Here is a 23,449-nt window from a genome sequence, read left to right on the forward strand (position 1 = left end):
AAGTTGTGAGTCTAGTAAAACTGTGTGGAAAGTATGACCCTAAGCATCAATGCGCAGGCTGTAGAGGCTCAGGATTAGTGCATCTACAGTGTAAACGGGAGGGCCAGCACAAACCAAGAAACCAATATCAAATAAAACTCACCTGGACTAACTGAATGTATGTTGCTAATACCATGCTGTAGGGAGTATGACAAAGAAGCATAATTGAGCTCTACATTGATTGAATTCCTGATTATAAAAATAATGATTGCACATATACAGTACTGTTCCAATTACTTTATTTGTAAAGTACCACAGATGTAGAAGACTCTCTAGAAGAGGTAAAATCTGCTGAACAAATAACTTGCCCTCAAAAGTTTAGTAGATGAGAGACAAGCAAATACCCATTCTGTACTAATACAAAGTGGGGAATGATATCTATACCAGAAGGGTTCATGGAATCAGTACATTTTCAAGAGTTTTTGGAAGGAAATGGGTGCACATTACTTGGGAAACTGTTCCAGGCACCTGGTATGGGATGACAGATAAAATGAGTCAGAATTTAGTATGAGTCACCACAGAGTGTAGCCACCTATAAAGTGGAACACAGCAGTTGTATGAACAGCACAGCTATGCTGTACAGTGAGTTACTGTAGTACGGGAAAAATACTGTATCCAACTGCAACCATGGGGAATTTAGGGAGGCAAAATGGAATTACCTGAGATGGAATTCAGCCATCACAGGCTAATACCTGGACTTCTGGAAAAAATGCTGTGGCATCTCTAATGGCCATCAGTGATCAAGGCAGAAGTGCATCTCAGAAGTGTGTCTTCTATGGAGATCCTAGGGAGACATCCCAGGCCTCGTTTCACGTTTAAAGATGGGACAATACCTGGTTGGATAAATACCTAGAATGTTGCCAGTACAGTACAGAAAGCAAAAGAGGAAGAATGGTGGCACTTTTGCACAGTAACCAGCATAATCTGGGATGACTGGCAGCACTCAGAGTAACAAGAATGCAATTGAATCTCGTCATGTCAGTCTCCTTACTCGGTGCCTCTCTTCGTCATGGCCAGGTTGGAATGATATGACTTTTTCAGTAAGGTTAAATAAAAAGGCTTCTCCTTCCAGGGCCAGGAAGCCAAGAGAGTGAAATTTGCAGGGCAGAATCCCTTGCAGAGATCATGGAGGATTTCATCAACTAGTTGAGAAAAGAAACTGATCCAGAGATTTTTGTCCAGGCCCTGAATGGAGCGAATCTGATAAGCGCAGTAAACGCTGGTGAAGAGAAGCTGATCAAACTCTACTAGACTCAGAGGGGCATCTGCCTGTGAAAGATGTTTCAGCTGCTTCTTGATCCCTTCTGATGTCTTGGGAACCTGGTGCTGGAAGATCTGGAGAAATCGCTTTGCTGTGCGCAGAGAGGCCAGTTCCTCATCTTGCACCTTGATTGTCTTGTTAGCCTCAATCTCCAGTCCTTCCCAGAGCAACTGAAAGAGAAGGGCAGTATGAGAGCAGGGAGTCTAGGGCCAACCACTGTCCTGCAGCTGAGGATCCCCGGCAGGGATTATGAAGAGATCTGCCACCCCTAACAAATCCAGGATTGTACAAAGGAAGTCAGGGTAGTGGGACGTGTAGGGTATGCAATTCAATATGCAAACACGATTGCTAAAGGTAAAACCATGTACAATTTGAACAAATGATATTTTGTTTTCAGGCTCCTGTGTGTCTGCCTCCCACCCTATCCTTGACTTCCCCACCCAGTTCCTCTCATCTGCCCCATTCTTCCTTTCTAACAAGGCCGTCTCCAGGCACCAGCGAAGGAAGCAGGTGCCTGGGGTGGCCAATAGAAAGGGACGGCAGTCCGTCCGTTCATGGGGCAGCATGTCCGGGTCTTCGGCGGGGGGTCCTTCACTCCCTCTCTTCCTCTTCAGTGGCACTTCGGCAGTAGTTCAATCGGGTTTATCTTTTTTTCCCCCCTTCGCAGCTTGGGGCGGCAAAAAAGCTGGAGCTGGCCCTGCTTTCTAATCCCATAGTTCCCCTGCCTCCTATGGTGCTCTTCTCTTGCCTCCCCTCCCCACATTCCCCTGCACCCAACAACATCTCTGTCCAGCCTGTATATGTCTGACTCCTTCTTGGTCTCCCTTCTGGGCTTCTACATTATCCTCTTTATCCCCTTCCCTCACCCCTCACTTCATTTGCTCCTCATAGCAGTCTGCCTGGTCATATTAGCCAAGGGTAGCCTGGCTTCCAAACCATTCAAGATAAGGGGAGAGGGTGGCTAATTGTATTATGGGGGGAGAAGGGAAATCACAGAGAAGTTATTGCTAAAAGCCTGAGCAACTTAAAACCAGCCACTAAAATCATGAGTCAGGGTAGTATCACAAGGGCTGGCAATGCTTTAGCCCCATCTGACATCTTTAGGCAGCAACTCCTCTTCCCTCCCTCTGAGGGCCAGCTCCCCTCCCTCCTTCCCTAACTTGCTCCCTGAAGTTCCCTGTTTCTGTCTCTTGCATGGCACTTCTCTGTGTTCGACAACGGCGCAGACAGGCTTTTTTCATATGGGGGAGCCAGAGATAAAAAAAATACCATGACTGTTGAATAATGCTTTAATGAGTTTTGTAGCGACTAAATTTGTCCACTGTTCATGAGCTTCTGTTCCAAACTCAGAGTTTCCTTTGTCAATGCAATCCCTACATTTGGGGGTGGGAGATGGATGCCTCTCCTCAAGCCTCCAGTTTCCCTGTTCCATGTATCCTCCTCCTCCTCTCCACTTTGTATCTCCCCCACTTTGGATCTGGCCTTTCCCCTTAGCTTCGGGGAAGCCAGGCAGCACCTGTTGCTTTCTCCTACGTCCTGCGCAGCAGGCACTCAGCTCCTAGCTCCTGGATGTTCTTTATATTGTAGCTGTGGCCTCTCTCCCTGGGCAGAGTTCAGATCTCCCTGCCTTTCCTCCGCCCTAGGGTGCAGGGCAGGGCGCATCACGCTGGTCTGTGCCCCTTCCCTGCTCTGCAAACCCCGGGAGCGGGACCGGCTCTGTCCCCGCGGCTGGGGGAAACGTGACACCGGCCTCTGCCTACCTCGCAGCTCCGCCCGCAGGCTGCCCCGCTTGCCCTGCCCACAACAGGATGCTTTCCCCTGGTGCATCCCCCTGGCTCCCCGATCCCGGACGGCTTCCCCGAGGGATGGGGTGCGGGGGGGAGCGCTTAACCCTGTCATGAGGGAGGGGGAGCAATGGATGCTAAAATCAGAGACGGAACAATTCTAGCGGGGGAGGGTGTCGCCTCTGTGGGAGGGAGCTGTACGGCCCGGCCCCGCACACGGGGGAGGGCAGTCCGGGGGGCTGAGCTGCACGGCCCCGCATACCGAGGGGGGGGGCGGCTGTGGGAGCTGCACGGGCCCATCCCGTGATTTCTCCTTACACACTCAGCCTGTCCTCTCCGGCAGAGAGGAACAGGCAGCACAGGGCGAAGCGCCCTGATCCAAGCGGTGTCCTCGCTGCGGGACGGGGGGATCCGAGCTGCCCAGGGCCCCGACTCCTGGTGGAAAGGCTGCACTTCGCTACAGTGCTGCCCGGGGCACGCCAGCCCCGAGGTTGGTGACGGCCCTTTGGGAAAATCATCGCTGGAAATAGAGTTCCGCTCGCGGCAGCTCTGAGCGCCGTCACTCTCCCCGCATGCTGCCCTCGCCTACCGCACAGACTCGACCCGGCCTCCGTCCGGAGCGCGCTGTGATTTTATCCAGCTGTCCACCATCAGGAGGATCAGCCCAAAGATACCACCTTGTGGGACATGTTGTGACCACTGAACGCTTTGCTTTTGTGTACACCTTATTAGAGAGACAAGGCGGGTGAGGTAAAATCTTTTATTGGGCCAACTTCTGTAGGGGAGAGAGGCCTGGAAGAGCGGTGTGTGTATTAAAAGATATTCTCCCCTCCCCTCCCCCTTCTCTCTGCAATATCCTGGGACCAACACTGGCTTCAGCAACATGGGGTATCCCCTATTGTCCCATCAAGGACTGTGCTGACCAGGAAGTCAGGTCAGTCTACCCCTTAACCCTGGCACCAAGCTGGCTACCTTCTGTCCTTGCTCAGTGGGCTCCTTCCTAACTGCTTTCTCTCCGTTCATTTGAAAAAGCATTCCTACTGCAGTATGGCCTGTCCCATTCACTTATTACTCCCCTACTCACCCCTCTAAAAGGGCCATAATTAAACCTTCCTTCCTCAGAGCATAAGCCAACCACTAACTGACAGGGGTTAAGGAAAGTTATTCCATAATTATCCATTGTAGGGTTTCCTCTGAAGCATTTGGTGCTGGCTACCACCAGAGACAGGATGTTGGACCTCACTGGTAGGGTGACCAGACAGCAAGAGTGAAGAATTGGGGGGGGGGGGGGTAGTAATAGGAGCCTATATAAGAAAAAAACCCAAAAATCGGGACTGTCCCTATAAAATTGGGACATCTGATCACCCTACTCTCTGGTTTCATTCAACAGGGCAGTGACTTTGCTGAGATGTATACTAAGGTATCTTCTAGGGTCTCCTGAAATAGAAAAACAATGAGAACTAGTGGAACATTTGGGTGTTTAAATGGACAGGATCTCCCACCCCTAGCCCTCACAGAAGCTCACACACTCTCATCCTTTCCCACAGGCCCCAGAACATAACCCAAATAACCTCTAGCATGATGTTGGCATCCTCCAGCTTGTTATGAAACACATTCACATCAGCATGGTCCTCCGTGTGAAGTTGCCCATCTGGAAAACATTAAACAGCCACAGAGCTTCAGAGAGCAACAGCTTAGCACATCTTCCCTATTGTCTCTCAGTAACCATGTCTGTCTGTCTATCTTTGATATTGCTGAGGTGCCTATGCCTGTGGTATCTAAGGGTGTAAATATATAGCAGCTGGGAGGTGTAATGCTGCATCAGCTCAGGCTAGCCATCCCTGATATCGCCAGAGCCACACTTATTTTTAGACACTAGCTTGAACAAAGCTAACATGTGTATGTCTACCCACCATGGGAATTACACCTCCCAGCTTCTGTGTAGATGTACCTTAAGTGCCAAAGAGTCTAACCATTGGATTTGGGGGAGCAGAATTGGGGTTTTATCAGGGAGATAGAGCAAGTTAAAGAAAGCGAAGGGAAGGTTTCAGGACATTGACCCCTTACTCCCAGCCAGTATCATTCTGGAGCTGGGATGTTAGGGAGCAAAAGTATCTGCTTTGGTAAGCCTGTGAAAAAACCCTCCATGCTGGGATTTGTATCTGTCCCATTTGTTCTGAGAAAGATTCTGAATTGATCTCCTTCAGTGACTGTTTTGTAGCATCAGCCTCCAGGAATTCATATTGTGCAAAGTTAAATGATTAACCATTAGGACACCAGCTAATTCCTGGGTGGATGTCACCTGGGGCCTTGGCTCATTTCAAGGGGATTTAAGGTGAGGGAGGTGAACACTGCATCAGGGAGGGAGAGTTTCTGGCTACTGGAAGGTAGCACTAAACTAAGATTCTGAGGCACAGCCCTCCCTCTTCTCTTGGCCTGTGTGATAATGGATACTAGCTCCCGTTCTACCAGTTCCAGACTCCTTCAGGCCAGGGTGGAGGAAAGAGGGCCACATTGGGTGGGCCAGAATTGGGAGACAGCCAGCATGGAACACAGAATTTCTCTGTGCAGAAAAGCGGTGCTGGCAGCAGGGGAGAGGAAATGGGAGGCTGGCTGTCTTTTTGGGATGGAGGGGGGGAATCTTCTGGTCCTCATGAGGAGGAAGGAGGCAGAGCTGATGTTGGGTAAACTAGCCATAAGTATTCAGCATATCTTTCTGTGGGATCCCAAGTGTTAAAATTAGCAGGTGCACTTAATAAACAGAAATGTGATTTAATCTTTTAGTTGCATAATGCTGCTACCAAAACCAGCTTCCAACTTTCCATTCTGGAGGAAAGCTCCCCCTGGGGATGGTAGGAGCTGTTCAAAGATGGATACTGCTTTCCATTCTGCCTGAGGGAAGGTTCATTTCTCTACACAGCTGCAGACTCCCTGATCAAAGCCAGATGTGCTTTCAGAATGTTAGCTGGGATTCAAGCTGCTGTTTCCATCTCCTCAATGCACATTCCAGCAAGGCTTATGGCTCAGGTAACGATACTGCACCCTCTGAGAGCTGCTTTTCTGGACTTCTCCTAGTGGCTACCTGATTCCCATTTCACCTTCTGCCTATTCTGACCACAGCTAAGTGCACTGCTCTCTATAGTGGGGAACATCCAGCCAACTGCAGGGTTTCAATGAACGAACAGAATAACCCCCAAATCACTCCTACTAATATTTTAAAAATACATTCGTGTCAGTGTAGAAGGTAGAGTAAAACATACATAAACAAAACATAACAAGAAATGTATGAAAATAATTGGCCCAATAGAAGCTGTTCTCACAAGGCTTCCCTCACAGTATTTCCTAATCAACAGCCTTGTAAAGGAACCTGGGAAAGCTTTCTTCAGCAAGGGCCAAAGGAGTCTCTCCTCCTGCCTCCAAGTGGTCTGCCTCACACTAACAGGCAGTGGGTTTCTCACCCAGGGGACATCTGGGTATTTTGTAGGAAATAATTCAGCAGGTGATCCTTTGATTTTGAAGGATGTAGTGTCAACAAAGACCGTAAGGGCATAAAAGGCAGTTGGGGGGACAAATAAGTAGTATATGTCAGGAGTAGAGCACTCTTAACTTCTCTGGAGACAAACTCCGCCATCCCTCTTCCCTCAGTCAGAATAGAGTCTAGCATAGAGCACAATTCATTTGCTTTCTATCACAGAAAGTTGTTTTTGTCAGTACACCCAGCCCACCAGCATATTTGGGGAATTAGGTAAAACCCAGCACCAGTGGAACTGCACAAACACATTTGTTTTGCAGAGCAGCCACCACCCTTGCAGCTGCACCTCCTACCTGTCTGCCTCCAGGATCCAGCAAACACATAGAGGACCAGTGCTGTCCACAGCCAGGCTCTGAGCTGCAGCTGGAGCAGGAGTGCCATGCCAGGTAAGAGTCCCCACCCGTTCTGTAGATAAATGTCTTGGGTGAAGCGAGAACTGTTTACTGTGGCTTCTCTCCTCCCTTTCTCTGATCACAGCAGCCTCTGCCGGAATGGATCCTCCCTTCTCCCTCCAGTCCTGGGAAGAGCCTGCTGTTGAATTCTCTGTTCCCAAAGGGATTTTTCCATTGCAATCTGGAAACTTTAAGACTTTGTTGTTTAGTTTTTGGCAGAATTCTTAAAGCCTCTTTTCCAAATTCTGATTTTTCCACCTATGTATTTTAATGGGAAGTTTCTAATTCCAAGGGATTTTCCATTTAAACAAGTGACAAACTGGAGTTTAATCTAATTTCCCTGTAGAGTGTGGATTACCCCCCCCCCCCCCCCCCGCCCCAAGCTCCTTGGCTTTCTTTTAAATTTTCCATTTACTGAGTTTGGAATTTTGAAAACAAGCTTGAAATGTCACAGCATGATGGGGCTGGCAGTCTGTATAGGCTCCACAGCAGGACAACAGCATCCAAGATATACAGGCTGACAAAGGAAAGGTCATTCTTCCTTTCCAGTAGAAACCCTCCTGGAGGGAAAGTTTAGTACAATGATCTGTCAGACAACAAAGACAAAAGCCAATCAGCCTTCAGCTAACTCACTGCCCACTTGTGTGACTGACTTCTGCATCACAATAAACAAAACCAGTCTTCAGTTTTGTAGTTATATATACAAAATCCCACCTAAATCCCTCCCCAGCTATTACCAGGTCTCTACCCCTGTGCACCCCTGACAGCCCCTTTCCTCATTTACAATCCCACTCAGGCTATGGGGCCTCTGGAAAAAAAACCCTCTCTCCACTAGGTTAGGAAAACAGGAGGTAGAACTTTCTTAGCAGGAAGACAGAGGATTCCATTCTGCTGTATATGCTGCCACCAGAATCAGTTAGACTATTGTTCTGAGGCTCACCCAATGGAAGAGGTATTTGTGATCCACAGAAAATTCAGTGGCTTAGGAATTGGGAGGCTCAGAATCTCTCTCCTGAGGGAACTGTTTGGGATTTCTGAAGTCAGGCTACTCTCCCTCACTTGCTTCAGCTCCAGTTACTCCTCATTAAACCCTTTAATCTATGGGATCTCAATCTTTTTTTGGAGATTGAACATTGTAGTAGAGATGGTCTTGTGCACACCTCCCCTTCGCCATTACATCCTCTGCTTGCAATAACTACAGCAGTTGCTGGCACACAAAATTAGTGTTAGGAAAATATTTAGGTGCTTTTAATGCAATTTAGCACTGGGGGGGAGAGGGGAGTTGGCAGTATGTGACCAGGTAGTTCCCTGTGGAACACCAGCAAATTCTCCACGTATCGGTTTGAGAACCACTGCTGCAGGAGGGTATTTAGTTATAGTTTATACTTTTTCTTTGTTGATTTCAAGACAGAAGCTCAGGTAAAGCTAAAAGCATTCTCTGGCTGTTCCTCTTCTGCACATCTGTAAATTAGAGTTGACCAGATCACTGCACTGGGCCTTGCTCTGCTAATTCATGCTAGAATAGGTCAGGATCAGTAGCAATCCCAAAGCATTTCAAACTTAGTTGCTGTGAAGAAAGTTGGTCTGTTCCTCCAGTGGGATCTACCAGTCTCTACTAGGGCTTTGAAGACACCTGAGCCCTGGACAACTTTGGGTTCATGCTCTCCAGTGGAGGAAAAATGTACATTTCCCACAGAACTTGAAATATTTCAAGGCAACACAAATCCATCTCTCACTGGTCCAACCAACATTAGGTCATGACTCCTCTCCCTTATTGTTACATAGTGCCCCTTCCAGCTCCACCAGCACTTTAGCCACTAGTCTGAGTTGCACTAAGTGAGCCCTTGTAGTCTCCAAGGATAGCATGGATGAGTGAATAGGCTGCAGCTACAAGCATGGCTTTACACGGTTATAAACCCCCAGCTTTCTCTCACCAGAAGGGATTTGGCCCCAGTCATAACCCTAGTTTCCTCAGTAAATATTCTGGATAGTCAAGAGCTTTCCCTTAAGCCAAGTGCTGTGCTCTGACTCCATTAGGATAGCTGTTTGGACTCTACCATTACTGTCCTTTAGCAGTCCTAGCATTATGACTTAGATTGGCAGGGCCCTTCACTTCCCCACTCCCATTTATGCAAGAGTTTTCCTTCTGTTTCACTGACCACTCCTCATTTTTCTGGCTTATCACAGTAACTTTTTGATAATGTTACATGTACTGTGAATCATGGTACTATGCCCCAAGCAACTTTGTGGTGTTGCAGCAGGGAGCGTGCTTTGTGAAGCACTATCTGCAATAATGGATAAACTGCCGAAAACTACTACTTCTAGCACAATACATGCTGTCCCATAGCTTTCTATATTCCTACCATACAACAGCACTGGACGTGTTTTATATGTCATGTTTCTAGCTATGGCCACAAGAATATTTTCTACCTAGTTAGCTCAGATGGTGGGATGTATAGGCTCAAAGCGAAGCTGGAAATTGTATAAAACCTAGAAATCCTGTTGAGTGCTCTGACTACTGCTTCCCTCTCACAAGAGAAGTCATAACTTTTCATGGCTATGCTGAAGACAACTGTCCTTCGCTAGAAAAGGCAGCTCTAAGTCAAGTCCCAAATACAACGATTTGCAGCAGCCTAAAGAAAGCCATAACAAAACCAAACCAATGCTCATGAGCACACAGTGGGGAAGAAAGCATATCCTCCCTCTACCTATTTTACCTCTAGGCTTTTATTTCATACATTCTAAGGACAGTCACGTTTGTGATCATCTAGTCAGACCTCCTGAATAACTCAGGCCATAGAACTTCCCTGAAGTAATTCCTGTCTGAACTAGAGCATATCTTTTAGAAAAACATCCAATCTTGATTTAAAAATTGGCAGTGGTGGGAATACACCACAACCTTTGGAAATTGTTCCAATGGATAATTATCATCACTGTTAAAAATTTGCACCTTGTTTCCAGTCTAAATTTGTCTAGCTTCAACTTCCAAATGTTAAATTGAAGAGCCCATTATCGTATTTTGTTCCTCACATAGGTACCTATAGACTGTAATTAAGTTACCCTTTAACCTTCTTCCTTAAGATAAACAGATTGAGCTCGAGTCTGTCACTATAAGGCGTATTTTCTAATCCTTTAATCATTGTCACACTGGACAGAGTATTCCAGCAGCAGTTCCTACTCAATATTCCCCTCCTTACACATTCAAGAATTGCATTATTTTTCAGTCACTGCTTCCCAGGATAGAGTCCCCCAACCTGTAAGGAAGGAACAAAGAATGTAAGCCAAGGTGTATAACTTCACATTAATATTGAGTTTTAAAACACAGTAGTTTGCTTGTGCCCAGTTTACCAAGTGATCCAGATCACTCTGTATCAGTGACCTGTTCTCTTCATTATTTACCACGTCCCCCAATCTGTCTCATCTGCAAACTCTCTCAGTGATGATTTTACATTTTCTTCCAGGTCATTGATAAAAATGTTAAATAGCATAGGCCCAAGAACTGAGATTAGCAGGACCCCACTAGAAACTCACCTGCTCGATAATTCCCTATTTGTAATTGCATGTTGAGACCTGTCAATTAGCCAGTTTTCAGTCCATTTAATGTATACCTTGTTTATTTTGTATCATTTTGTTTTTTTAATTAAAATGTTTCCCTGTAAACAGGTTAAGTACTTGCCACACCAGTTAATTAAATAGAAAGAGGACATTTGAGTTCTGCATTATCTGCTCCCCTTTTCTTTTCTATGCTCTAGTTCCCTCCCTAGTTCTTCCTCATAGGAGTCCCACACCCAGTTCACGATTTTTTCCCCCCCTGTTAGTGATTTTACATTTTACAGTTAATGACAGGATTAAACAAACCCAGGTGCTTTTCAGCTAATTAGAAAACTGCATTTTCCATTAATTAGTTCACAGACAAGGGTCTCATGTCAGGTTTTATTCATATAAATATTAAGGGAGAACAGGAAGGTCAGTGCCACACAGGAAGTTCCCAGCATCCTCTCTGTCTTGCTGCTATTTTGCATCTCCTTTCTTGTCTCCTGCTTCTAGTTTCAGGGTCTCTGGAGCTGTGCGATAGGCAGGAAATGTCTCCCAGGGACTATTCAGATCAAATTTGCGGAACTCCTGAGCCAGCTCCACAGGCTCCGCCACCACCCGTTTCACCTCATCATCATAGCGCACCTGCAACAGGGCAAAAACAAGCTGGTCACCATTGCTTGTTCCCAGCCACTGAGCAGCTTCTTCTGTTAGCCAAATACAAAAAAATGACAGGCTTGTAGACTGCTCACTCCCGTTTTTTAGTTCAATGCTCATGAGAGCTCAGGACACATGGCATAAGGAGAATCAGGCAATGTGCAGGTGTGTACCATCCAGCTCTGTCACACACATCAAGCCTGATCCCTTGCTATTCCAGTCCTGATTTCCCAACCTCAGCTCTGCAGATGTCCTTTTGTCCTTTCCTACAGCAGCCTCTGCTATTTTGCCTCTCAAAATAAAGTTAATGCACCTAATCCTGACCCGCAGTCCCTTCTCTTCTAGTCCTCAGATTCAATTGTGCAAAAATACTAAGCTTTGTGATGCAGTCACTTAGAACTAGGTGGAGACCAAACAAACTCATTTAATTTGTGTTTTAATCTAGATAAAAATCTAGGTTAGAGGAATGGGATGTGTGAAGAAAGCTGAGGCAGCTAAAGGTGATGGCTTTGTAATCTTGCCATTGGATTTGAAACACCTTGACTCCCTGGAAACAGAGGTTCCAGAAAGATCAACTCAATCATTAAACCCTCTGAGGGAGTTAAACCGAGTCTCCAGCAATTCAGTGGGAATGAGTTCGATCTAATGGATGGGGCATTAAAAGTAGCTGGTCCTGTCTTCTTTGCCTGGAAAGCAAAACTTGCTGCTCTTGTGTAAGAGGAAAGGTTTGCCCTGTGTCTCAGGCCCCCAACTCCTCTATTATGCATGGTGCTGTGTGTAGGCTAAATTCCAGGGGGAAAAGCACTAAGAAAATTTAAATAATTATTAAGCAAACATTTTACAGTTCCATAACAGCCATGTCCCAGCTCTGAAGCATAGATGGGTTTCTGAATGCAGAGTGAACCAGAATTCTTCATACCTCTACATATCCGGAGAGTGGAAAGTCCTTCCGGAATGGGTGACCCTCAAACCCATAGTCTGTTAGGATTCGTCTCAGGTCAGGGTGGTTGGCAAAGAAGACTCCATACATGTCCCAAACCTAAAAGAAAGGAAACCAAACAAGCCACATCACCCCATCCTAGAAAAGCCCCTCAGCGTACCTCAGAAGCTTAAAACTTCCACACCTCATCTAAGAAGCGCCAACCCAACAAAGAAAACCTCTTTCCAAAGAGGCCTGCCCAGCCTCCATTTTCTCTCTCATCCTAGAAAGAAGCCGCTGCCACCCGCCCCCCCTCCCCCATATACTGTACCCACAATGTGTAGGTTGGACGCCTGGACAGTGTAGTGGCTGGGCAGTTGATCTGGGGCACTGCTCATAGATTCAAAGGCCAGAAAGGACCACTGTGATCATCTAGTCTGACCTCCTGTATAAAATTATGGGTTTTAAGGAGGATTGGCAGAATTCAATTATTTATTTGCAATTTAGACAGATAATACTGATGTTTATTTTAAGCATTTCCCCCCCTCAATTTAAGTTTCCACAGTTGTGCAAAATTATGGGTTTTAAGAAGCATTTTTCCAATTTTTAATCTATTTACATTGTCACAGTTGTGGGAAATTATAGGGGGGACAATTACTTATTGACAATAGACACAGATTCAAAAAGTTAAAGCTTTAACACCGTTAAAACATAAATTGTCAATATCACGTGTCAAAACAAAGTAAATATCCTAAAATCAATCTGTAGCTTACAAGCAGTATTTTTCTTACTTTGCCTGTCAACTTCTATCATCATCATCGTGATCATCAATGGAAATATTTTTTTCCACCAGTTTGTGTGTGTCTGGCAAAAGCAACCTTTCCAACATTTACTGATAAAAATATAACACAGGCCTTAGAACTTTCCTAACAGAATTCCATTTGAATTTGAGCTTATATTTTAAAAAAGTAAATCCAACCTTGATTTAAAAATGATCAGTTAGACAAATTCAGACTGGAAATAAGATGCAAATTTTTAACACCGAAGGTCATTAACCATTGGAATAACCACCATCCTCACTACTCAACCTGCGGCCCAATCAGCACAGAGCTGCGACCCATGTGACATCCTCAGGGCCGTACAGGTAGTATTCGATGCAGCTCACATAACATATTATGGGCTGCATATGTGACCCACAATGGTAAATAGGCTGAGAACTACTGTCCTAGAGGATAATAACCTTATAAGGAATAGCCAGCATGGATTTGTCAAGAACATGCCAAACCAACCTAATTTCCTTCTTTGACAGGTGGGAAGTAGAAGATGTGATGTATCTTGCTTTTAAGAAGGCTTTTGACACAGTCCCACATAACATTCTCATAAGCAAACTAGGGAAATATGGCCTAGATGAAATTACTATGAGGTGGATGCACAACATGGCTGAAAGACTGTACTCAAAGAGTAGTTATCAATGGTTTGCTGTCAAACTGGGAGGATGCATCTAATGAGGTCCCATACTATTCAATATTTTCATTAATGACTTGATAATGGAGTGGAGAATATGCTTATAACATCTGTAGATGACACCAAGCTAGGAGGGGTTGCAAGTACTTTGGAGGACAGGATTTGAATTCAAAATGACCTTGACAAAATTGAGAATTGGTCTGAATTCAACAAGATGAGATTAAATAAAGAAATGCACAGGACTTCACTTGGGAAGGAAAAAATAAAATGCACAACTACAAAGTGGGGAATAACTGGCTAGACGGTAGTACTGCTGAAAAGGATCTGAGGTTATAGTGGATCACAAATTGAATGAGTCAACAATGTGATGCAGTTGCAAAAAAGGCTAAAATCATTCAGGGGTGTATTAACAGGTGTCTCGTGCATAAGACATGGGAGGTAATTGTCCTGCTGTACTCTGCACTGGTGAGGCCTCAGCTGAAGTTGTGTATCCAGTTCTGGGCTTCACACTTTAGGAAAGATGTGGACAAATTACAGAGTCCAGAAGAGAGCAACAAAAATGATAAAAGGTTTAGAAAACCTGACTTATGAGGAAAGGTTAAAAAAACTGGGTATGTTTAGTCTTCAGAAAAGGAGACTGAGAGGGGAACCTGATAATCTTCAAATATGTTGAGGGCAAGAAGAGGATGGTGATCAATAGCTCTCCACGTCCACTAAAGGGAGAACAAGGAATAATTTGGCTTAATCTGCAACAATGGACGTTTTAGGTTAGATATTTGGAAAACTTTCTAACTATAAGGAAAGTTAAGCACTGGAACAGGTTACCAAGGGAGGCTGTGGAATTCCAGTCCATGGAGGTATTTAAGAACACATTGGACAAACACCTGTAAGGGATGGTCTAGATTTACTTGATCCTGCCTCAGCACAGGGGGCTGGACTTGATGAGCTCTCAAGATCCCTTCCAATCCTATGCGTCTGATTCTAAATTGTTCCAATGGTTAATGATCCTCACTGTTAAAAAAAAAACAAAAAAAACCCTACATCTTATTTCCAGTCTGAATTTGTCAAACTTCCACTTCCAGACATTGTATCTTGTTATACCTTTGCTCAAAGTCCTCAGAAGAACGTCAAGTGCCTCTTCTCCCATTCCCAAGGGCAAAACCATTCCCTCCTGCACAGTTCCCAGAGGAATACAGTTTCATTCAAACATGGTCTTCTCCAACCCCCATATGGATCCTGTTCCCAAGCACAAAGCCCTTGGGGAAAGCACACTGGAGCTCACCTCTCTTTCATACCAGTTTGCTGCCTGGTACACTGACACTGCTGAATCAACAGGTGTCAGCTCATCTGTGTACGTCTTCACACGGATCCGAGAATTGAAGCGCAGAGACAGGAGATTATAAACAATCTAAAGGGAATTGAGAAAAAGCAACCAATTTGTTGTGGCCTAGGTCATGTACAAACTGTCTCTTGGAATGAATTGTGATTTTTATAGTAAGATACCAGCTGAAGGGGCACGGGCAAGGAAGACGAGAGGTTTTCAGATGAGTTTTCCAGTGAGACCATGATAGCACTTCATACCTATGGAGCAAGGATAGCCACTCCATAGTCAAAATTCAAGCTAACTTTTCTACTATTAGCCTGATTTATGAAAACAAAACAAAACCCACCACCTCTAATTTCCCCAGAAACAAACCAATTCTCCTGAAACTTAACTGGCCACATGTACTGTTACAGTCTAAACCATGGATTAATATCTCACATTGTCCAAAGCAGGTGAAAAGTAAGGAGTTTAACTTGACCAGTTTATAAAATGAGCAGAAATTGGAGACAAAATACTAATACAACTTGGATGCATTTAAACTAAAAACTGATCAGGGAGTTGCAAAGCTTCTGGCAAGGTCACCAATTGTTTTAGTAACAGACTAAGAGGGGCGGGCAAACTTTTTGGCCTGAGGGTCACATCGGGTTTCTAAAATTGTATGGAGGGCCGGTTAGGGGTGGTTGTGTCTCCCCAAACAGCCAGGCGTGGCCTGGCCCCCGCCCCCTATCCGACTCCCCCTGCTTCTCACCCCCGACGCCCCCCCCATCCAACCCCCTCTGTTCCCTGTCTGCCCCTGGACCTCCCGCCCTCCCATCCCAGCCTTCCTCTCATTCTTGACGGCCCCCCGGGACTTCTGCCCCCTCCCACCACCCCCTCTCCCCGACTGCCCCCCCCCCCGCCCTATCTAACCCACCCTCTGACCATCCCGCCCCCTATCCATACCCTGCCCTGACCACCACCCTGAACTCCCCTGCCCTCTATCCAACCCCCCCCTGCTCCCTGCCCCCTTACCGCGCTGCCTGGAGCACCAGTGACTGGCAGCGCTACAGCCACACTGCCCAGAGCACCAGGACAGGCAGCCCTGCCGCCCGGCTGGAGCCAGCCACGCCACTGCACAGCACAGAGCACCGGGTCAGGCCATGGCTCTCCAGCTACGTTGCCCGACAAGAGCTCGCAGACCCGCTGCCGAGTGCATTGCGCCAGTGGTGCAGTGAGCTGAGGCTGCAGGGGAGGGGGAACAGCAGGAGAGGAGCCGGAGGCTAGCCTCCCGGGCCAGGAGTTCAGGGCCGAGCAGGTCCCACAGGCCAGATGTGGCCCACGGGCTAGTTTACCCACCTCTGGAGTGAGATATTGCTAGAATGGCAGGAAGTGTCAACATATAACACTAGATATATTTTGATTGATTAATTCTGATGGGATGAGGCTGTTATCCCTTTCTGGACATTGCATATTAAGCATCACTTGGCTACTAACTTAACCTTACAGGAAGGAAGCTGTATTACTGTGTGCCAACCAGTCTTGCCAGCATTGTCACCTGCTAGGAACCAGGAATCTACCATCACACTGATTAGCCTTCATTGTCCACCATCCTGAAAGATGTCCTGACCTGAATGGGCAAGCAGAAGCAACCAGGTGACATCTCCATGTCCATAAGGTTAGCTAAACCCTGAACGATACCTGAAGTGTAAAACTTAGGTACTGCTATTCCCTCCCTTGTGTGTAAGTTACCTTCCCTGTTCATCCCTCCCCCTCTTATTCTCTTCTATATAGGTTCATATACCACACTCATCACTGCAATAGCTGAATGCTTTCCAGTAGTGCATTAAGCAATGTAACTACAGAGCTGTTATGTATGGGTTATTCTCTCATCCTCTCCCCACAGCGAGAAGCACGTGCAGTGGCGTGTCTTGTTTGGGTAGCTTTGCTTGTTTGAATATACCTATTGCTATGTATTTACATTACAGAAGGCAAGATAAAAGAAATGCGCTTGGCATTTGGAGTGGAAAGTCGTGAGGTTTATGAGGGCTGTTAGTTCTTGGGGGAGTTCATGCCAGTCTTGGACTGCCCCTCAGAGGAAGTTCTGTCTCCTGCACAGGTGAGCCTTACTCTTATTGTTGAGAGTTCCACTGTGCCATAAGAGCATAGTTGTCAACCACAGTCTTTACCCTGGAGCTTTACGTGGTCTTTTAGCTCTTCGGTGCCCAGGCCATGGTGCACTTTGAAGATAAGGACTGAGACATTGAGCCTGGTTCAAAATTCTAAGGAAAGCCAGTGTAGAGGGCAGAAGACTGGTTTGATATGCTTAATATGCTTAGAGTAGGTTGTGTTGCGGAGGAGACGTGCTGCAATGTTCTGTACTAGCCGGAGTTTCCTAAGGGCTGAAAGCGTCATGCCTGGGTGTATTGCAGTAGTCCAATCAAGAGGTGTCAGAGATACAAATAACCAAAGCCAGGTCTTCATCCACCAGGATGGGATGGAGTCTCCAGGCCAACTGAAGATGGTAGAAAGCAATATTCGCAGGTGGTGCCATGTGCGACCTCAGTGTCAGTGATGAATCCAAGGTTACTTCTAGACTACGGACTGAATTGACCAATTGTGGGTGTGTGTCTTCAACCAAAGGAGGCTGTACTGTGGCTGCAAACTCTTCAAAATCCTTTTCTCTGCCCACTAGCATCACCTCTGTCTTGCTTGGGTTCAGCTTCAGCCAGCTGTTCTTTTACCACTCCCCCTGCCTCTCTCTTTTTGCCTAACAGACCAGTTTAATCAAGACCTGTCCATCCTTGCACTATTGCTGTGAGTCTGTGGCCAAAAAGGCAAAACAATGCATTAACAATGGTAAAAGTCTTTCAGGTCTCAGAGGAGGTACAAGTGAAAGACAGAAGCTGTGACTTATCTTTTCTCTCAGTGTGTGCATCTGTGTTTTGGAACAACTCAAGAGCTACCGTGTGGGATTTTCAAGAGCACCTAAGGAAGTTAGGTGGCAATTCCCATTGAAAGCCAGTGGGAGTTAGATGCCTAAATCCACTAGGTGATTTTGAATATCCCACCTACCATTTATAACTAATTATTTCCTGCAGTTTTAAAAAAGCTATTAATACAAGGAAGTTGTGTCAAGTAAAAACTATTATTAAAAAGAAATTTGGTAAATTAAGTTTCAAATGCTTTAACTTTCTTATGTGGTTAAGAAGAGATTTAAAAATATATTTTGTGTTGTTTATATGCAATAGGAGATTAGTGTTTCTATATAAAGGGTCTTCACTGGTGTAATTAGATCAACTTTAATTAGATTTAGCTACCCTGTTGCAAATTTTTTTTTAAACATAAACCAAGTTTAAAGAAAGGGTAATACTGTTTTTAGGGTTTTGATACCAATAAAACAGTTTCAGCCCAACTCTTAGTTTTTTGTTTTAGAATACAGCATCTTTCATCTGATATGGAAATCCCATGAGGCAAAAGAGAGAGATGCTGTACCAGACTGTGAACTGCAAAAGAGAAACTGCCAGATCCTATGGAGGGACAGAGGCTAGTATTAGGGAGGGAGTGTGTGTGTGTGTGTGTGCGTGCGCGCAAAGAAGTTAGGTGAAGCAAGTCCATGGAGGATTTTAAAACAAAGAAGGCACCTTCACCATAGATGGAGATGCGGCTAGGTAGGAGCAGAGCCAAGACATGACACTGTAAATATTTTGCGGTTGGGACTATCTCTTTGATACTTGTGTTTATGCTGCTTAGCACAATGGTGCCTCAAATCCTGTTTGGGGCCTCTAGATGCTACTTCACAACTACTGCTAAATAACTAGAGAAGTCTGTCTAGCTACAGAGGCCACCCAGGAGAATGGAGCTGTTCAGAGTTGAAGGCTGCAATGAGGGCAAGGGAGATGAAGCAGAAGGAGCTGACATAATCAGAAAGAAGATGGTTGGTGAATACATGGAGGAGAAAGGTTTGTGTGTCATGGTCAAAGTAAATCAATGGCTTCAGATCCAAAGAGTAGTATAACTCCTGGGGAAATTCTGTGCCGAAAAATTAAAAGTTCTTTATATTTTGACAAAATAACACAATATAATCACACCAATTTCAATTATTTTGGTAATTTATTTCAAAATACCTATCAGCAAGTATGTCTGTAACAATACAGACAAAAAAAGTTTCCCCCAGGAATAGAGAGTTAAAGAAACCTCTGCAAGAGCCCAGTTGCTGTTTCTCTGTAATGCTTTTGTCGGGTGCCTTGGTCTAGATATCACACATACCAGCTGTACACATCTTGGGGGAAAACTCTGCCCCTTCAGTCTCAGACATCCACACCCCCAAACCCCTCCAGAGCCCAGCTGTGGAGCACCCCCCTCCCAGCCCAGACACCCACACTCCCTAGAGCCCAGCTGTGGGGCACACACCAGGCCAGACATCCATGTCCCCTAACCCCCAGAGCCCAGGAATCCAGAGCGAGAAACAGCCTGTTGCTGGGTCCCATGCTTGTATGGAGTTTCCTGCACGCCGCCTCCTTCCTCAGGACGTGCTGGGAACTGCAGCAGCCCAGAACCCTCCAGCTCTCCCCTCCCCAAACAGAGTCTTGTACAGTAACTCCTCACTTGAAGTCGTCCTGGTTAACATTGTTTTGTTGTTATGTTGCTGATCAGTTAGGGAACATGATCGTTTAAAGTTGTGCAATGCTCCCTTATAATATTGTTTGGTAGCTGCCTGCTTTGTCCACTGCTTGCAGGAAGAGCAGCCCGTTGGAGCTAGCTGGTGGGGGCTTGGAACCAGGGTGGACTGGCAGCCTCACATCAGCTCCCTGCTCCCCTAAATTCCCTGTGCGGCAGCCACCCAGCAGGCTATCAGTTGCCGGCAGTTCAGCCATCCCTCCCCCCACTGCCATGTGCTGCTCCTGCCCTCTGCCTTGGAGCTGCTCCTGGGAGCCTCCAGCTTGCTGGGGGTGGGTGGGTGGGGGGCTAATGTCAGGGTGTCCCTCTCTCCTCTGCCGCCCCACTTACCCCATCTCCATAAAGCAGGGAGGGACACACAACAGGGCTCAGGACAGAGGAACCTGCTGATCTACTTAAAAAAGCAATGTACTTAGCGTGGGGTCAGCATACTTAAAGGGGCAATGCACATTTCTCTCTCACACACAGGGTGTCTCTCTCTGTCAGCCATGCTCTCTCCCCTCGCTCCATTCGTGCTGCCTTTTAGCGTGTGAGGCTATACTAACAACGTGTTAACCCCTGAGGGCTCAGCCAAGTGCTAGTTAATCATTTAGCAGTAAGGCATTCCCTGGGAAATATCCCACCCTCTGACTTCACCACCTCAACCAAGCTTCACAATCATTATTGCTGTGTACAGTATTAAATTGTTTGTTTAAAACTCATAGTGTGTGTGTGTGTGTGTGTGTCACACACACACACACACACGTCTTTTGTCTGGTGAAAAAAATTTCCCTGGAACCTAACACGCCTGCCCCCCCTCCATTTACATTAATTCTTATGGGGAAATTGGATTCACTTAACATCGTTTTGCTTAAAGTCGTATTTTTCAGGAACATAACTACAACATTAAGCGAGGAGTAACTGTATTGGGAGCTGGGGCTCTGCTGAGTCTAGTGGCCCCTAATGGTGGCCAGCAGCTCTGCATCACTAATTCTATGGGGAAAAATGAAATCCTGCATTGGGCAGTGGCACAGAATTCCCCTAGAAGTAGTAGTATGCACTTGTCTCATGGCCCCCAGATGCAGACACCTCTCCTTAGAGTGCCTCGGGCTCACTAATTAATTGGGTATATTTATAATATGTCAGTGATATAACTGATTCTATGCTCAGTGGGTTAAGCAAAACTCAAAGTTCTCAGAGCAGATAAGCATAACTATCGCAGAATGCAAAGGCCATGGCCAGAGCTGTAAACAATTGCTTATCTTAGTATTCAATACCATCATCTTCTATAACTCTTTGCAGGTCTGTACCTCCAAGGAATAGTTCCTACCTCGAAACGGTATTGTCGAGTTGGGACATCAACAGCAGTCAAATCAGCCAGAGATTTAAATTGGGCATTGGTGTGATCTCGAAGAAAAGTCAGAATTGGAACAATCCCATCAGGATGGATAAATATCTCCAATTCATTGAAACAGGTCACCTGTGGAAAGGAACAGAAAGTGAATTAGTATAGACGCAGAAGGGATTGAGCAGTGCATTGAATAAAGCAGGATACTCAGATCAGAAGGGTTTGGGGCCACATGATCAGGTATATCACATCAGTTCAAGGAACTCAATAGCAGAAATGTTTTTTAGCCAGCTCTATCACTCTCTCCCACCCAGAGCCCTGTAAATCTGGGGATATCTGCAGACCATGTTTGCGAATCGTGGATTGGATGCGGATACAAATTTTGTATCCAAGCAGGGCTCTACCAGCCAGCTCCTCACTACACATATCCCAAGCTAGAATGATTTGATTGGTAATACCTACCTGGACTTGCTGGATATACTTGGGCAGAATTTCAGCCACATACTCTCCAAAAGCACATAGCTGGTTCTGGGCCACTTCATCCTTTGGTCGAATGGTGACTGGAAAGAACAAGAGACTTCTCAGGGCTATCGCATGGTAAGCCATAGAAAGAGGAGCAGTAACTCCCAGGCCACACTAGCTCAGCATGACTCTAGTCAGCTTGGCCGTAGGTCTGTTCCCCAGCAGGGAGCAGCCAGGCAGGGGGAGACAAGCCATGATTGCAAAGATCAACTCAAAACCTCACAACGTGGTGAACTAAATGGCTATCTACCAACACTAGGAGGAATATATAGAGTCTAATCTCTGGTAATGTACACGATGCATAGCATATTTAGACAATAGACTTCGGTAAGTGGCTGGGCACTGGAGCAGACTTGCCCATCAGGTGTCAGACAACAGAACACCTTGTCACCATGAATATGAAACTACTTGCATCACACTGAGTGGAATCAGAAGGTAGGGGGATGTTATAATTCAGTAAAAGGAATAAAGTGAAAGAGAAGTTTAGACTGAACATCAGCAAACATTTCCTAAGGGATTTAACAGACTGATTCCTGATAAGAGGAAAGCAGTTTCTCCAGCACATAATGTCTTAGTTTTACCAGGACAGTCCCATAATGTTCTAGCATCTCAGCAACTTCTTTCACAACACCTGAAGTGTCCTTGTTTTTTTTCATTTTGTCAACCAAAAGGTTTATTTTTTGTTGTTCAAGATTTACTGAAACACAGAATTAGATCTGGGGTGATTACCAGAAACAGTCCAATGGAAAGAGTATTACCAAAGTTAAAAATCCTCTTCCCCTCGGAGAAATATGCGAATGTTATGGTGGAGTCAGAAGCTGGCAGTAGCAGCATCAGCACACTTAGAAAAAATAAAGCACAATTTTTTTTTAAATATATGTAAATGTCACTGCAAAAATGTTCTGGGTTGAATTTGAAAATATGGTCACCTTACTGAGTTATTCTAAATGATACCCACTATACAGACTCCAGGAGTTGGTGAAATACTAATAAACTGAGACTTACAACGGGTCTCTGTTGTGGAGCTCCCCTCAAAACGAACTGGCAACAGCACTGCAGGGCGTGCAGCAGCTACAAAGAGAAAGAGCATAGATGAAACAGTCTGTACCACATACTCCATCCTCCTATAAGGAGGAATGCCTTCTTTCCTCCTTTCCAGAGACCAGGAGACTCCCTCATGTTGCTCCATCCTGGTGAGGCAAGCTCCATTTTAACATATGGGAATTAAGTCTGACCTGCCCCTCCACCTCTCCCCCCCAAACAATAATCATATAGTGTAGTGAAAATACCCCAAAAGAAATCATGAATGTGCAGTCCAGCAGACAAGTGCTATTCACACACACACAAATTCTACCAAAGGGGCCTATTCCCTCTACTAAGTACTACGCAAAAACAAAGGCTATGGTAATATCTTTTACACGCAACGCAATAAACCCTCTTTTCCTAAACCAGAAATCTGATTAGTCACACTTTAGAAGTGGAGGATGTATCACTCAATTTCCTACAGCAATATCTAAACCATATGCCCAACTATTTTACTTAGAAGTGAGCAGTGCTTGATATACTAGAGCAAACAGTAACACTAGCCGACCCAGCGAAACAGAGGAGAGCTGGGCAGGAAGACAGCCTCTGCCACCGAACCACTCTAGGCACGGCTAGAAGGGGGCACGGTGACCCCTGCCCCAGCCAGCAGGAGCTGCACATAGGCCGGTCCTACCGAGGGGCTCCTCGCCCAGGCAACCCGACTCACGTGGGGCCGGGGTCACGAGGGACCCAACTCCCTCCCCGCCAGCCCAGGCCAAGCCGCCCTCCCACCAGCCCCAGAAACCTCTCCCTGCCCCATTGCCTCACCTCTAAGGCCAGCCCGGGCCAGCCCTAGCGCTGCTGCCAACATCCTGCCCCAAGCAGCGAGACGGGGACACAGACAAACAAGGACACAGACCGGAACCGGAAGGCGCCTCTACCATTGAAGTCCCCAGTCCATGAACCGGAAGTGCTACTGCCGTCAGTTTCTCCGCGAGATTCCGGTAAGTTGACC

General features: G+C 46.0%; 2 protein-coding genes and 1 long non-coding RNA gene across 4 annotated transcripts; all 3 read right to left on the reverse strand.

Annotated features, from left to right (window-relative positions):
* Positions 1-268: 268 nt before the first annotated feature.
* On the reverse strand, positions 269-10,408 carry FAM180B (family with sequence similarity 180 member B). 2 transcript variants are annotated; one of them, XM_034769415.1, is made up of 4 exons: positions 10,206-10,408; positions 6,910-7,021; positions 4,656-4,735; positions 269-1,470 (listed from the first exon to the last, which is right to left on the reverse strand). In XM_034769415.1, the coding sequence occupies exons 2-4, from the start codon at positions 6,995-6,997 to the stop codon at positions 1,027-1,029; spliced, it is 612 nt and encodes a 203-aa protein (XP_034625306.1). In that variant the 5' UTR covers positions 6,998-7,021; positions 10,206-10,408; the 3' UTR covers positions 269-1,026. The 2 variants fall into 2 exon arrangements, with proteins under 2 accessions (XP_034625306.1, XP_034625305.1); XM_034769414.1 differs by lacking the exon at positions 10,206-10,408 and having other exon boundaries at positions 6,910-7,363.
* A 519-nt stretch (positions 10,409-10,927) lies between these two features.
* On the reverse strand, positions 10,928-23,412 carry NDUFS3 (NADH:ubiquinone oxidoreductase core subunit S3). Its single transcript, XM_034769437.1, has 7 exons — positions 23,263-23,412; positions 22,417-22,482; positions 21,352-21,449; positions 20,872-21,021; positions 14,865-14,990; positions 12,119-12,238; positions 10,928-11,187 (listed from the first exon to the last, which is right to left on the reverse strand). The coding sequence occupies exons 1-7, from the start codon at positions 23,303-23,305 to the stop codon at positions 11,020-11,022; spliced, it is 771 nt and encodes a 256-aa protein (XP_034625328.1). The 5' UTR covers positions 23,306-23,412; the 3' UTR covers positions 10,928-11,019.
* LOC117876910 lies at positions 14,998-17,205 on the reverse strand. The gene is made up of 3 exons (XR_004645568.1): positions 17,013-17,205; positions 16,441-16,512; positions 14,998-15,163 (listed from the first exon to the last, which is right to left on the reverse strand). It is a non-coding gene; the product is annotated as an uncharacterized LOC117876910 (long non-coding RNA).
* Positions 23,413-23,449: the final 37 nt, after the last annotated feature.

Source organism: Trachemys scripta, chromosome 4, assembly GCF_013100865.1.
Source record: "Trachemys scripta elegans isolate TJP31775 chromosome 4, CAS_Tse_1.0, whole genome shotgun sequence".
Taxonomy (NCBI): Eukaryota; Metazoa; Chordata; order Testudines; family Emydidae; genus Trachemys; species Trachemys scripta.